We start from the raw sequence: 15,902 nt of genomic DNA on the forward strand, positions 1-15,902 counted from the left end.
AATGAGAGGCTAGGACAGATTTTAAGTTTAAAGATCTAAGCCGGGGATCCCTGGGTGGCTCAGCGGTTTGGCGCCTGCCTTTGGCCCAGGGCACGATCCCGGAGTCCCGGGATCGAGTCCCACGTCGGGCTCCTGGCATGGAGCCCGCTTCTCCCTCTGCCTGTGTCTCTGCCTCTCTCTCTTCTCTCTATGACTATCATGAATTAAAAAATAAATAAAATAAATAAAATAAAATAAAATAAAATAAAATAAAATTTAAAGATCTAAGCCAGTATCCTCCTTTGTTCAAATGTAGCACATGGTCTTAAAAGTGACAATCAGGCAGGGAATCAACAAAAAAACAAACATTAGCAAGATCTCTTGAGAGAGCTTCCTCCCAGGCCTGAAGTTAGAATCTTAATTTTTTTGTTAAGCAAACTAATAAAAATCCCTGCAAGGGTCTTGAACACTATGAGCTTCCACTGACATAGGGATGTTTTGGGTTCAGAGCTGAGAAGACAGGGCCCATTCGAGGGAAACAGACTTTATACTTGGCATCAACAAAGCTGCAGCTGAACCACCTCCCCTTCCCTTACATAAGACCCCAGAAACCCCACTCTTTCCTAGTAACATGTAGAAACAGGGATGGGCTTTCCTACCTTCAGAATCTGGTCCCCCTCTTGAAGGCCTTCTTGTTCTGCCGAGGTACCCTCTTGAATACCAGCCACAAATATCCCAACGTCATTGCCACCAGCCAACCGGAGTCCCACGCTGTCTCCCTTCTTAAACCTCACCATTTTGGTATTGGGACTGCAATGAGTTCAGTTTTAGAAAAGAAATATGGGAGATTTTTCTTTGTAAAGGGGAACCAACATTAGCAGTGAAAGATTTTCTTGTATCTATAAAGAGATTTACATGTTACAAAGCTCCCATTTTTATCATTTTATCTTTTTGGGGACTGTGAGATGAGTATCAGTAGGCCCACATAACTGGTTACTAAGTAGAAATACAGATGTTTAAGTAAATTCATTTAAGATTAGAAAGCAAATAAAAGGCAAGGTTAGGCCATCTGACTCCCAGTTCAGGATTCTTCCAAAGGACAGCCCGGTGCCACCACAGCCTGGGGCTTGTCAAGGCCAGGTCCTACTCCAGGAGCTGCTGCTCTTGACCACCACCGAATCAGTGGTCCTCATTATCCAGAACAGGGCGGTGTGTCATTCCTCCTCTCTCTCCACACACTAGGATCATCAGGATACTGTGGCCCCTACAGAGGCCCTGTGGCTAAGCAATACTTCACCTCTCTAGGAGTTACTGATCTGGTAAACTCAAATACTCAGAACCACATTCTGGAAAAGTAGCCAGATGAGTATACAAGCATTCAAAGTTAACATCACAAAGTTCACCCAATTCCACATTTTACTTTCCTACAAGTTATTTCTCATAAACACCAGCAACAGAGGTTGGTTAGAGGTGGCTAATTATCTGCAAAATCACCATCTGTGGTTAAAAGAAAAAAAAATTCTTCTGGATTTCAGTTAAGGAAACAGGTATGTGGAAGGACAAAAGAAAAGAAAGAGACTGAAATACATACCCATATATTGCTTCATCTTCAGGACTCGGGCGAAGAAAAGTTCTTGGGGCTGCTTTAGGTTGAGGAGCTATGGATTTAAAAAAAAAAAAAAAAAAGCCATCATTATCAACCTGGACTAACAGTAAAGCACTCCTGTGCTAACAGGAGTAAAGCACAAAATCCACAAAAATTCAAGTCTGAACCTTATGTTACATATTAGCCATCACATCAAACAACAAAAATAAGTCTTTAAAGTGAAGTTTAATTCTGAGGCATTAGCAGATGCCAATGGTTTCTCAAAATAAGTGGGGTAAGAAATGAAACTTCCAAAATGCAAGGTGCACAATCATATGCAAAAGATAATATTTTTATAACTTAAAAACCACATAAATCTTCTCCATCAATAAATATTTATGCATGTAAAATCATGATAGTTTTAGGGTGGTGGGGGCAGGGCTAAGTGATGGGTTGAGAGCAGAGGCAGGAGACAACAGGATTTCAGCTAATCAAATAAAACAAAATGTGACTGCGACAGGACTGGAACCAGATATATTTGGTCTCTGCCCCCGGTTCCTGATACAGAGCTCCTAAAGTCCCTATTAATTTCCAGAGTGACAGTGATGCCAAGAGCATCTTCAGCTCTTTGCTTCCAATTCCTGACAGAACTCCTATATCCCTTGGAATTTCACGGGTGGCAGAGCATCTTTTGTTCTAAAGAGGTAACTCCTAGACAGCCTTGGGTGGGGCTGGTCACCAGAAAGAGCAAGCCATGATTAGAAACTTAGAACTTTCAGCTACCTCCCCATCATTTTGGAGAGAACAGGGGTTGAAGACTGAGGTAATAACTGGTCACACACATGACAGACTTCCATAAAACCCATAAACATACTATGGACTTTGGCGTGCTTCAGCGTTGGTGAACACATCGAGATACTGGGAAGGGTGGTACCTCTACAGAAGACATGACAGCTCTGCACCCCTTGCCCTTTACCCTGCTTCCATTTGGCCATTCTCCGGTTGTATCCTTTATAAGTAAAGGGCTTCCCTGAGTTCTGTGAGGCAATCTAGCAAATTCTCAAACCTGAGTGAGGAGGGGGTTGGTCAGAAGTTACGTATCACCTGGAACTAGTGAGTGGTGTGTGAAGTGGATACACCTTGCTGGACTGAGTCCTTAACCTGCAGGGTCTGCACTGACCCTGGGCAGTCAGCACCAGAACTGGATTGTCGGGACAACCAGCTAGTGTCTGGAGAGTCTGAGAACTGGTAGGTGAGTAGGAAAAGAAATCCACACATTCGCTATCAGAAATGTTAAGAGCATGGGATCCCTGGGTGGCGCAGCGGTTTGGCGCCTGCCTTTGGCCCAGGGCCCGATCCTGGAGACCCGGGATCGAATCCCACATCGGGCTCCTGGTGCATGGAGCCTGCTTCTCCCTCTGCCTGTGTCTCTGCCTCTCTCTCTCTCTCTCTGTGTGACTATCATAAATAAATAAAAATTAAAAAAAAAAAAAAAGAAATGTTAAGAGCAGAACAAATTACTCAGGTTGGGATCAGGGAAGGGAAACACCAGGACCATAACTAATCAAATATTAACAAAATGTGACCAATCGGTTGGTATATAGAAAGGGCTGTTTTTCTTTATGTTTGTTTGTTTCTTTCTTTTTAAAGACTAGTTTTTCTGTTGTTTTTAATTTAATTGAGAAAGAGAGCACAAACAGAGAGAGTAGCAGAAAGAGAGGGATAAGTTCACTCCTTGCTGAGCAAGGAGCCCAATGAAGGGCTCCATCCCTGGGCCCCAGGATCATGACCTGAACTGAAGGCAGCTACTTCACAGACTGAGCCACCCAGGCACCCCCTGTTTTTTCAATATTAAAAGACAGAGACTGGAGTCCCTCTTCCATACGTAAGAATGATTCTTAAAAATTTCCCTCCATCTGGCCATCCTCTGGAATTACCAACCACATACTTTTGAACACATTTAAAAGGAGTCTCACCTGGTGGTTCCTCTTGGTATCTGGGTTCCTTGCTGTTCTCTGTGCCAACCACAGATGCAATATCCCCCATGGACTTAAAGGGAGTGGGTGTGGCGCCCATCCTGGACCATCTGTTCTGCATGTCCTCTCTTGAACTTAAGCACACATCACGTTAATGTCTCATAATGTAATAGATCCACAAATATGTATGTGTGTATGCTCAGTGTCGCGTGAGGGGAAGGATACATCATCTTACTTTGGCCTTTCCTTCAGTTTTTCATTTGAGGAATGATAATCATAGTCGGAATACTGCTGCCGTCTCTCCTCTGGAGAAAATGATCGGTTTGACTCTATTTCTGAGATATCTGGTTTCAAAAATAAGAAAAGACTTTTTATTAAAATATTTAAGACCTGTACCAGAAATGATACTGAGGTAAGGCAACATGGGAAATGGAAAAGAGACAGGCAATAACTCTATTAGTCTAGCAGTCTTCCCTTGAAGAAAATCTGAACCTCTCAAAAGAAGGGCATTAATTAATAAAGAGGAAGCCAAATTCAGAATTTTACATACCTCTTACATTATACTTTCCTTCAAAGCTGCTACTAAGGAATCAAAATTCAATTACTGGATCATATATGTATACACTCATTTTTAACCACACAAAGCAGTGCTTCCCAAACTTTAATGTGCATATGAATCACCTGGGATCTTGTTAGAATATAGCTCTTCTGGGACAGAGCCTAAGATTATGTGATTTTAGCAAGTTCCAGGATGCTCATGCAACTGGACCACACTTGGAATAGCAAGGAAGTAACCTATAAACACCTAGCATGTGGGGATTATTTCTTATGCTCTGTTTTCCTGCACTGCACTCACAGCAGTAACCAAATGATTACACTTTTGATATAATGGAAGCTAAACTAAGTCTTGAAATTTTAAAAAGTAATTCTTTAAAAAAAAATCAATACGTCTGTCTTCAAACTTGAGAACTTAATCTTTTCTAAACTCTTCTGCACGAAGGAAGTATTAGATGATTAATTAGGAAGTATCGTGCCTACTTTTTTTTTTAATGTATACGTTATACATGTATAATCACAATATTCAAGAAATGAACATTGCTTCCTAAGACAGAAGAGTGACACAGATTGCTAATCAAGGAATACCACAATATTCAGCCATTCTGACTGATTCTTTACTATAGTGTCTACCTATTTTAGCTATGATCTTCTCTTTGTTAGAAATATTATCTATTCGGATGCCTGGGTGGCTCAGTGGTTGAGCGCCTGTCTGCCTTCCACCCAGGGCGTGATCCTGGAGTCTGTGAATCGAGTCCCACATCGGGCTCCCTGCATGGAACCTGCTTCTCTCTCTGCCTGTGTCTCTGTCTCTCTCTCTCTCTGTCTCTCATGAATAAATGAATTTTAAAAATCTTAAAAGAAAAGAGAAATCTCTATCTTTTAAAAACATCTTAAAGTATAAGAATGAACAATTTACAAATGGATGCGGTTAGGTCTTTAAACCACTCATACATGTATTTTTTTACTAAATTTGGTTTCAGTGGCCTTAATCAGAGTTCACTGGGGAGTTCATGAGGGCACCTGAATTTCATATTGGAAAACTATCTTCAACAGACACAAATTAAAGTTTAAAAGAGAAGCTTTTGTTGGAAATATAACTTCCAACTAGATGGCTATGCTAAATTAGTTGACAATATGAAACCCAACAGCCTTCCATGCTTCCAGCTGAGCTCACAGCCTCCCCCTTCTTTACCTTCTATTTCAGAGTCGCTGTCATTTAATGATGGAATGTTGATGAGCGTTTGCTTGCTGTCTCTCAACACCACTAGTTGGAGTTTTCCTCTTGACTTTTCTATCAGTTTTCGAGCATCAGTTAAAGACATGTTCTCAGTTACAGTTCCATTTATCTGTGTTTACGGGGTAACGATCATGTTACATGCAATACAGTAACTCACAGTGAAACAAAGTGTGTATTTTTCCCTTCTAAAAGCATAAGGGCTTAAAAAAAATAAAAGCATAAGGGCTTTTGCTCAGCTATTCAAACAGACATGGGCTTTAGGATGACTGACTTGCTAAAAATGAATTATCCTTTAAATTTAATATAACCCTGCATGACTGGACCCCAAATACAGGCTTGAGAGAGCTGTGGTATACTTATGTTACTCTGCTAATTTATTTAACTTCCAAGCTCAAGACATTGGTTTGGTTTACTAATGGAACATGTTTCCTTATAAAAACTATTAAACATTCAGCATTCATAAACTAACAACTCTCTGTCTCATCTTTTCTTAGTTTAGGGAATAGTAGCTTAAACTTTAAATAAGCAGAGAAGAATAAAGTATTCACTTTTAACTGATACTACACTATTATAAATCTCCATGTCTGTTTTCTGTGATAAAAATCTCACCCTGCTGGCCCCCAGCTTTTTTTTCTTACTATTGACTCCCATCTCAACAAAGTTTCACTGTATCAATATAGCACTCAAATGGGAAATTTGGACTAGAAAGCCAAACATGACTTCAGCTATTCTCTCTCCTGGTCCACCTACCTTGAGAATTATGTCTCCTTCGTGCAGGTTGCCATCTTTAGTTGCCAGACCGGTTCTGGTCATTTCCTTTATGAAGATCTGACTCCCAAGCCGGAGACCGTACTCTAGGGGACAAACACACAAACACACACACACACACACACACACACACACATATATATTTTATCCACTTGTAGTAAACACTTAGTCTGCTTTTTAGATCAATTTAAAAACCTACAAAAAATGGGGATCCCTGGGTGGCTCAGTGGTTTGGCGCCTGCCTTTGGCCCAGGCTGTGATCCTGTAGTCCCGGGATTGAATCTCGCATTGGGCTCCCTGCATGGAGCCTGCTTCTCCCTCTGCCTGTGTCTCTGCCTCTCTCTCTCTCTCTCTCTCTATCATGAATGAATGAATGAATGAATGAATGGATAAATCTTTTTTAAAAATCTACGAAAAATCAATTTTGGTGGGACATTCTGTAGGACAACTAGCCTGGACTCATTGAAAAAGTGACATGTAAAAAACAAGAGACAGAGGACAGTTCAAGGTTAAAAGCGACATAAAAACCAAATGTGATGCATGAGCCTTCACTAAATTCTTGTTCCAGTATGAGAGGTGGGGGTGGGAGTGGATTACATTATTTCAAAGCAACTTCAAAATGAACCATACTACATTGTATGGAAAGGGGTATTAATGTTAATTTTCTTAAGAACCAGTAATGGCATTATGGTTATGTAGGAGAATGTGCTTATCCTCTGGAGATACCTGCTAAAATATTTAGGGGTAAAGGGCCACCCTTGCAACTTACCTTCAAGTGGTTCCAAAAAACCACTAAGAAATAAAAGTGTGGGAAAGGAAAAGAGGAGGAAAAAAGGGGTAAAAAGGAGAAAGAAAACAAATGTCTCAAAATGTGAACAAATGGAGAAACTAGTTGAAGGCTAAAATGAGTATCTCCTCTAAAACTAACACTTTACATTGGGAACAACAACAACAAACAATTCAGTACATCTCAGTAAATATGTTATGCTGACCACCCTGTTTCCTACAAGAAGGCACTGCAAATAGTATTCCCTTTATGTGTAATGATTCAGACATGTGGGGTTTGGCATTGAAAAAGTTTCAGTGTGCAAAGAAACAGGGTCAGTAAGCCAGGCAAAGCAATATTTAACTAAAACCAACATATTCTGGTTTTATGAACATATGAACTTTGAATTGCTCTCAAAAGAAAATACACTGTATTTTACTAAGTATGCATATTTAAAAGTATTTTAATACTATTCAGATTCCTCTGATTTTACTTAGTAAACTTGTAAAAATATCTAATTTAAGGATAAATTTTGGTCATTTTAGGAAGCTACCACAACCTAGAAAGTTTTAAAAGAGGCACATTCAAATTTTGTTATTATTGTTCTGTACTCAAAATCTTGTAATTCCAAAACAAAGTAATTTTTTACCATTTAGAAAAGTTATGAAGTAGACTTATTAAAGATATATTTTTATCCAAGTATAATTAATATACAATGTTATATTAGCTTAAGGTATACAATATAATGCATTTTTTAAGAGATTTTATTTGCAGGAGAGAGAGGGAAAGAGAGAGAGAATGAGCACAAGTCAGGGGAGGCAGAGGGAGATGCAGACTCCTTACTAAGCAGGGAGCCTGATGTGGGGCTCAGTCACAGGACCCTGGGATCATGATCTAAGCCAAAGGCAGACACTTAGCTGACTGAGCCACCCAGGTGCCCCAGTGACACAACAATTTAAAGATTTTATCTTTATTTATTTGAGAGAGAGAGAGCGAGTGAGCAGGAGGGAGAGGGAGAGAGAATCTGAAGCAGACTGCGCTGAGCAGAGAGACCAACATGGAGCTCAATTTCACAACCATGAAAAATCATGACCTGAGCCAAAACCAAGAGTTGGAAGTTCAACCGACTGAGCCATCCTGGTGCCCCTGATACAACAATTTTATACATTACTCAGTGCTCATCACAATAAGTGATTCTCTTCACTTATTTCACCCATCCCCTCAGTCACCTCCCTTCTGGCAATCACCAGTTTGTTCTCTAAAATAAATTTCAAGTGCTTTATAATAAGTTATCATCAGATCTTACCACAAATGAAAATGTTGAGGTCCACCCCTTCCCTTTTAGGAAGTTGACAGGAAAGAATAAGGAAGGGTAAGATAGTATCTTCCTTCATGGATGACAATTCCTTACTGGTTAAACAGCCTCACAACCCAGAACAGAAGATGAGACAGCTTAAGTGATGATTTCTTTCTCATAAATCAACAATTCCTCTATCATCTTAAAGGCTACAGTCTTGGGGATCCCTGGGTGGCTCAGCGGTTTAGCGCCTGCCTTCGACCCAGGGCATGATCCTGGAGTCCCGGGATCGAATCCCACATCAGGCTCCCTGCACGGAGCCTGCTTCTCCCTCTGCCTGTGTCTCTGCCTCTCTTTCTCTCTCTTTCTCTCTCTCTCTCTATCTCTCATGAATAAAAAAAAAAAGCTGCAGTCTTACTGAACAGTTGCATACAGGTTGTTATTGGTATATTCTAGGCATCTCTTTTTTTAAAAAAGATTTTATTTATTCATGAGAGACACAGAAAGAGAAGCAGAGACACAGGCAGAGGGAGGAGCGCAGGCTCCATGCAAGGAGCCTGATGTGGGACTCAATCCTAGGAATTCGGGATCACGCCCTGAGCCAAAGGCACATGCTCAACCGCTGAGCCACCCAGGCATCCCTAATTTAGGCATCTCTTAAATGGAGAAAAAATAAGTTGACCAGTTTCTAAGACATTTACCAGCCAAGCTATCTGGTGCCCATGAAATGTAATAGCAGGCCATATAAGTGGATATTTTTCTTATGTCAGATATTGGTCTTGCCTACTGCTAGATTTCTTTAAAGATTAATTTCTAGGCAACTTTCACCAGTGATAACTAAATTATTATGTAATCCTAGCAAACAGTGGTAAAATATCTTTTTTAAAAATGGAAGTTTTTTCTCCCCATGAATTCCAAGTTTAAGTAACAAAATGGCCCAGGAGGAGTAAAATGCTATCTTAGCAAAGGGACTTAAGCACTTTTTATCCTTGATAGTATTACTAAGACCAGGGATGACTTGAGCAATCTTTTATGACAGATAAGATCTTTTCAAATTGTGGGTTACAACTCATTAATGAGTCCTGAAATTAATTTAGTAAGTTATAAACAGCATTTTAAGATTTAATGTAATGGAATGTCTCAGAATGCATCACACAGAGTAAGTACTGTTCCATGAAAGACTTATGCAAGTTTTTGATATGGAGGTTTGCATCCATGATTGTTTGTAAGATGTGGGGCTTTCTGTGGTGGAAGGAGAGGAGAAGGAGAGAGGAGGGGAAAGGAGAGGAGGCAAGGAAGAGAAAGGGGAGGAGGAAAAGTATGAAAAGCCCTGCTTTGGTAACTCAAAAACATGGGGTACAAGCCCTACAGAATATGCATCAGGCCTCTCTGAAGGAGGTCTCATGCTGAGTCATTCTCAAAATTTCTCTATGTCCACATTTCAGTCTTGGAGCAGAGCTGTTTTTAAGTGTACAATTCTTGGGAGTTGATGAATTAATATGTCATTATCAGTGGTTATAAATAAAGTATAGAATCCTTAAACCTCCTAAAATGTACATTCCTTATAGATAGTGCAATCTCTTTTTCTCCTTTGTTTTCTGGAACTGGACTCTGCATAGCCCATTATTCATATCCCTGTGTATTGTAATGGGCACCTAGTTCTATAACAACTTTGTGTTCTACTAGAAGAAGTAAAAACAAAAACCCTTTCCTCAGACAGGCCATTGAAATGCAAATTGCCAATGTAAAGGGCCAGAAGTTCACTTTGCATTTTGGGGTGCTCTTCATCTCTTTTTCCTCTTGGAAGGAGAATTAGAGAACAAAAGGAGACAAACGGTATGTTACAAGTAATTTAAAAAGTCTTAACCAAGAACTGATGCAAGGAATATCTCCGTACCTACTCTAAAGCCCTGTTTACTCACCTACTTTTATCTACTTCTAGGAGATGGAGTTTGAGTTCTGGTTCTACCATTTACTTAACTGGCTTCAAGATGTGGGCAAGTCACTTCCCTTCTTGGAGTTTCAGATCCTCATCTAAATTACAGGTACTACTGGCTTCTCTAGCTGCCACATGAGGCTTTAGTGAATTTTGGATGAAATGAAGGGTTTGCTGGGCCACCTGGGTGGCTCAGCGGTTGAGCGTCTTCCTTTGGCTCAGGTTGTGGTCCTGGGTTCCTGGGATTGAGTCCCACATGGGGCTCCTCACAGGAAGCCTAGTTCTCCCTCTGCCTATATCTCTGCCACTTTCTGCATCTCTCATGAATAAATAAAGTCTTTAGAAAAAAATGAAGGGTATACAAGTGCTCCAAGGAATACAGTGTGGGACAGGGCAGCCTGGGCCAGGGCCCACCTCATCTGCAGGCATGCCAAAACCTCTCTGCACCATGGTCCCCCCAACTGTACAACAGGAATGAAGTCTCCTACCTACCACACAGGGTTCTGGTGAGGATTAAGAGAGTATTTATTCAGCACAGGCCTGGCATAGAGCAAAAACCCAAGATTAGCTGGAGTCCTGTCCTCTCTCATGGTTTCACCACATAAGCTGCACCAGCCTCACCAGGAGAGCTTGTTAACACAAACACAGACTCCGAGGGCTCTTCCCAGTGTTTCTGATTCAGTGGGGCTGAGCTGGGGCCTGATAATCTGCATGTACAGCAAGGTGGTGCTTATGCTGCTTTGAGAAACCCAGGCCTAAGAGTTTAAAGCCACATTTTTGCAGCCTGCCTCTGTCTTGATGACATGTCTTTGTGCAAGTTCATGAACTTTCTGTGCCTCACTTTCCTTATGTATGTAATGTAGATATAAGAAACTCCCACATGAGGTGGTTAGGAGGAAGCAATGAGCCAGTCAGTGCTTGGCACACATTAAGCGCCATGTAGGAGTTAGCTGTTGTAACAGTGCTTTTCTTCATGGAGCATGCCTACCTTCATTTGCTTTGCTTTTCATCAGAAGGACCCCGATGGGCCTGTCCGAGTCAGGCTGGCCTGCATGGTCCGGCCGCCCCCTCAGCTCAGGGCTGGGGCTGCGGGAGTGCAAGTGCTCGCGGCTGCGGCTCCGGGACCCTGCGTGCCGGGCATCGGGCTGGGCCCTGCGGCCATACTCGGCCTCTGGGCTATAGGTGCGGTCGTAGCCGCGGTCGTAGCCGCGGTCGTAGCCACGGTCGTAGCCCCTGTCAGTGCTCATGCCGTGGCTGCGCTCTCCGGGCCGCCCGTAGTCATCGTCATGGTCCAGGCCCCGCTCCAGGCTCCGGCCCCGGCTGCGCTCTCGAGGCCGCCGGTAGTCATCGTCATGGTCCAAACTCCGCTCCAGGCTCCGGCCCCGGCTGCGCTCGCGCTCCTGGCTCCATGCCCGCTCATGGGGACGCCCCCTCTCCGGGCTGTCCTCCCAGCTGCGGCTGCGCCCACCGTGGCTGCTGCGCCGGCTCCTCTCGCTGTACCCGCTGCGGGCACTTCTGCCATCGAACTCATCCAGCACCTCAAAAGCACGGTCATCCTCATCGACGGGTAGGCTGCCCTGGGGCGGGGCCAGCTGGACCTTCCGGGGCCTCTTGACCACCTGTCACCCAAACAAACACAGTGCGAATGCAGGGCAGTGACAATTAAATATAGACAATGCAGTGGTTAAGAGCCCAGCCCCAGTTCTCTTGTCAGTAAAACTCTGTCCCTGACGGTTCACTAAGCCTCCAATCCCTTGGGTAAAAAAAAAAAAAAAAAAAAAAAAAAAAAAACTCATAGAATCAAGTATAAGACAAGGAGTATAACTCAGTGCCTACAAAATCTGCTTCTACTCAGACTGTGAATAGCATCAAAGAACTTTAAATCACTAAGTTTTAAAAATCCAAAAATTGAGACATTCTACATACAACTGCCTAGATTCATCTAAAAGTCAATGTCATGGGGGGGTGGGCAGGGAGAAAGAAAGACCCTTCTAGATTAAAAGGCACTGAAGAGATAAGGACCCAATGTAGTGATTGAGCTCTAATTGGATGCTGGGTGGGGGAAGAAAAATCTTTCAAGATGTCTTGGGATTTGGACTGGATATTAGATGATACTTTAAAGTCACTATTAATTTCCTTAAATAGGATGACAGTGTTATAGTTATGTAGAAGAATGCCCTTATTGAGAAGATGCATGCTGAACTAAGTAGGATGGACACGGTCATTATCTGCGATTTTGTTTCAAATAGTTCGCTAAATGTATGCATTTGTATACATAGGAAAATCAAGTGAAGATGGTAGGATATTAACACTGAACAAGTTATATTAAGTGTTTTTAGTTCAAATCTTTGAACTTGGGATCCCTGAGTGGCGCAGCGGTTTGGCGCCTGCCTTTGGCCCAGGGCGCGATCCTGGAGACCCAGGATCGAATCCCACGTCGGGCTCCTGGTGCATGGAGCCTGCTTCTCCCTCTGCCTGTGTCTCTGCCTCTCTCTCTCTCTCTCTGTGTGTGTGACTATCATAAATAAATAAAAAAAATTAAAAAAAAAATCTTTGAACTTTTTTTTTGTTTGAAAATTTCATAATATAAAGTTGGGGAAAAAAAAAAAACACATACCCAGTACATCCCCCTAGCACTGCGCTTAAACATAGTGTGCTCCAATTCTGGCTTCATGTGTCCATTTGCCTGGCTGGAGTAGGTACTCTGTGCTGCGGGCTCAGGAGGCATCTGGCTCATAGCTGATTCTCAACCAGTGTTTGCTGAATGAATGAGTGAGCAAATAAATGAATGAATGCTACAGACTGCCAATATCTCCTAAGACAGTCTAGTTTATTAAGATATGGCAGATCTTGTTTGGGCCTTTACAAATGGGTTTTTGAGCTGAAATTTATTTTCTATATTAACACCGTTTTACAAGTGTTTTCAGTCTAGTTAATTGTTTTAGGATTGTGTAGCCTGGTTCCTGAGATAAGAGAACTACTGAAAGTTAGGAGAAGGATGAGGAAAAGGCAGGGAGAGATTACTTACATCTTTACATCATCATCTTTACAATGTCACCCCAAAGTAGAGGAAACAAAAACTTAGCAGCCGCTAAATTATGTAATTCTGTCAAGTGCTTAGAAGCAAGTGGTAATTTTCTTCTTAGCATATAAACGAGATGCTATTGAGGCAAGCTGAAAGCAAACAGAGCTTACAATGGCAGCGATCTTCCCACTTTTTCTCAGCTGCTGGACAGCAAATGAATGGAGCACATCCTCCATGGGGGTGCCGTTAACCATGACCACCCTGTCATTTTCTCTGCAAACAAAAAATAAAAATAAGACATGAAAAACTCCCATTTAGTCACTGTAAATCGTTTATTTAGGAACACGTAGAAGCAGCAAATTGACCCCAAATGCTTAAAAGGCTTGGTGTCTGACAACTCCTGAGGCCGAATCAGTCAACTCAATGTGAGTCCTTACTAGGAGGAAACCCACGAGCAGCTCTGTCTACTGGAAACCAGCGGGAATGACTCACACTCAAGGGTGCCTCCAGGAGGGACTCAGCAGTGGCAAGGTCAAGGCACAAAAAGAACTTCTGCACCAAGCCCTCCCCTCCCCGAGGTGCATAGTGGGCTGCAGAAAGTCTACAAACAGGGACACCTGGGTGGCTCAGCAGTTGAGCGCCTGCCTTCGGCCCAGGGCATGATCCTGGAGTCCCAGGATTGGGTCCCACATCGGGCTCCCTGCATGGAGTCTGCTTCTCTCTCTGCCTAGGTATCTGCCTCTCTCTCTCTCTCTCTCTCTCTCTCTCAAATAAATAAATAAATAAATAAATAAATAAATAAATAAATAAATAAATAAAATCTTAAAAAAAAAAAAAGAAAAGAAAAAAAGGAAATAGCCCCCAGAGCAGGTTTAGATCCACCTGTGTTTTTAAGGGGAGGGGGAAGAGATTAGTAGTTTGCCTCAGATTAATAAAGAAATTTTGAGGTCATTAAAAACCTTCTTAAATATCTCATCCCTAAAATTATTCTTTAATTCTACACTGCTCTCTGTATTAAAGATTGCTGACTTAGATATGACCATACAGACTTCAAAAGCCAACAGAACCTAAACTTTTGAGCTCTCTCTCTGGCCAAGGCAGCCATATAATTAATTTTAGATTCTGCCCTAAGAAATGATCCTGAGGCAACTAACTCAGATAGGGATCTTTTAAAATGGCATCATCTCTTCAGACCAGAAGGCTGGCTGTGTTTTCATGTACTAAATTTTCCCAATTTCCACATTCCTCTTACAAATCAGATCATTAAACCAAAGTATCCTCATTAAATTTTTAATGAAAAAAATAAATAAAATAAAATTTTAATGAATATAAGGTAATATAAAAAGTGTTGGAGGTAGACGGGAAAGCATGCTGATTTTGTACTCCACACTCAGAAATGCTTCCTAAGCCTAGGAATGATAGTTGTGATAGTTATAACTATTTCCCTGTGTGGAAATGACTGCTCTCCTCCCTCCAAAGAATATTGGATATTTGGATATTTGGAATTTGGATATTTCCAAATGTTTGGAGCTTATTAAAACATTGTATGTTACATTCTCAATTCTTACATTAAAACTTTTCTTTTTTTATGATTTTTTAAATTTAAATTCAATTAATTAACATATAGTGTATTATTAGTTTCAGGAGTAGAGGTCAGTGATTCATCGGTCTTGTATAACGCCTAGTGCTCATGACATCACGTGCCCTCCTTAATGCCTGTCACCCAGTTATCCAGTCCCCCACCCCTTAAAACTCTTCAGTATATATAAAAGTTATTTTAAGTGCACACCCACCGCCCAAAGCACCCTGTCAAGAACCAACCAATGGGGCTGGCAGGGGCTGGGGCTAGGGCAAAAGACACTCACTGAAGCAGCCCATCAGCAGGCCCACCCGGTAGCACATCAGAAATGACGATCGACGTTTCTCCATTTTCAAAGTGGGGGTTGTCTCTGCCTCCGGACACTGCAATTCCAAATCCTCTTTTGGAATCCTGTTCATTGGAGTTAAGAGAAAAATAAAAAAATAGAAATCCCTCCATAAGTGGCTTTCAGGATTTATCAAGCACTCGGTAAAATAAAGGTCAAACCAATAACGAGAGACAGCTCAGGAACAAAGGGCTTACAGATACAAATGAGAAACAAAATAAAGCACCATCATGGTTAGCTGACAGGTTTATAAAGGGAAATTCCTTATCTAAAAGAAACAGTGTTGTGAAAGCTGTAAAAGACTGGCAGAACAGAGTTATCAGTAGAAGCTGGCAGGGGATATTACATCTTCTGTACAAACAGGGATGTGCTATTCAAATCACTAGTCATACCTGTTCTCATAGTCTCACCTGAGCTGGAACAGCTTCAGTCACAACTGAATCTGTATAAAACACTATTTTTCAAGTATACCTTTAACTTTAAAGTTAGGTGAACTGGTGGTTTCATTTTAATATAGGGTGGGGGAAAAAAGTAAATGGATTTTAAAAATTAAAATATGAAGATAAACTTAGTTTTAAGACTTTGTGAGAAAGCAAAGCATTAAACTCCTTCCTACATGTGTATAAGACAGAAAATACAGATTAATTACATCATGATTGGTCTAGAAATGTAAAACAGTGCACCCAGAAAAAATACATACCCCTAATTCATTTCAGTGTGTATAGAAGCTAAGCTCCCAGAGCATTTGGCTAGCTCAATTGGTGGGGCATGTGACTCTTGATCTGGGGGTTGTGAGTTCGAGCCGCATGTTGGGTATAGGGATTACTTAAAAACAAAACCTTAAAAAGCT

General features: G+C 41.6%; 1 protein-coding gene across 1 annotated transcript in view; it reads right to left on the reverse strand.

Annotated features, from left to right (window-relative positions):
* The window catches only part of TJP2 (tight junction protein 2), a 123,809-nt gene that overhangs the window by 20,888 nt on the left and 87,019 nt on the right, over positions 1–15,902 (reverse strand). The window contains 9 exon segments of the mRNA XM_055311698.1: positions 639–789; positions 1,571–1,637; positions 3,541–3,674; positions 3,776–3,884; positions 5,291–5,444; positions 6,086–6,189; positions 11,091–11,721; positions 13,298–13,400; positions 14,993–15,117. Of these exon segments, the coding sequence (XP_055167673.1) occupies positions 639–789; positions 1,571–1,637; positions 3,541–3,674; positions 3,776–3,884; positions 5,291–5,444; positions 6,086–6,189; positions 11,091–11,721; positions 13,298–13,400; positions 14,993–15,117 (1,578 nt within the window).

The sequence above is a fragment of the Nyctereutes procyonoides genome, unplaced genomic scaffold (genome assembly GCF_905146905.1).
Source record: "Nyctereutes procyonoides isolate TBG_1078 unplaced genomic scaffold, NYPRO_anot_genome, whole genome shotgun sequence".
Lineage (NCBI taxonomy): Eukaryota > Metazoa > Chordata > Mammalia > Carnivora > Canidae > Nyctereutes > Nyctereutes procyonoides.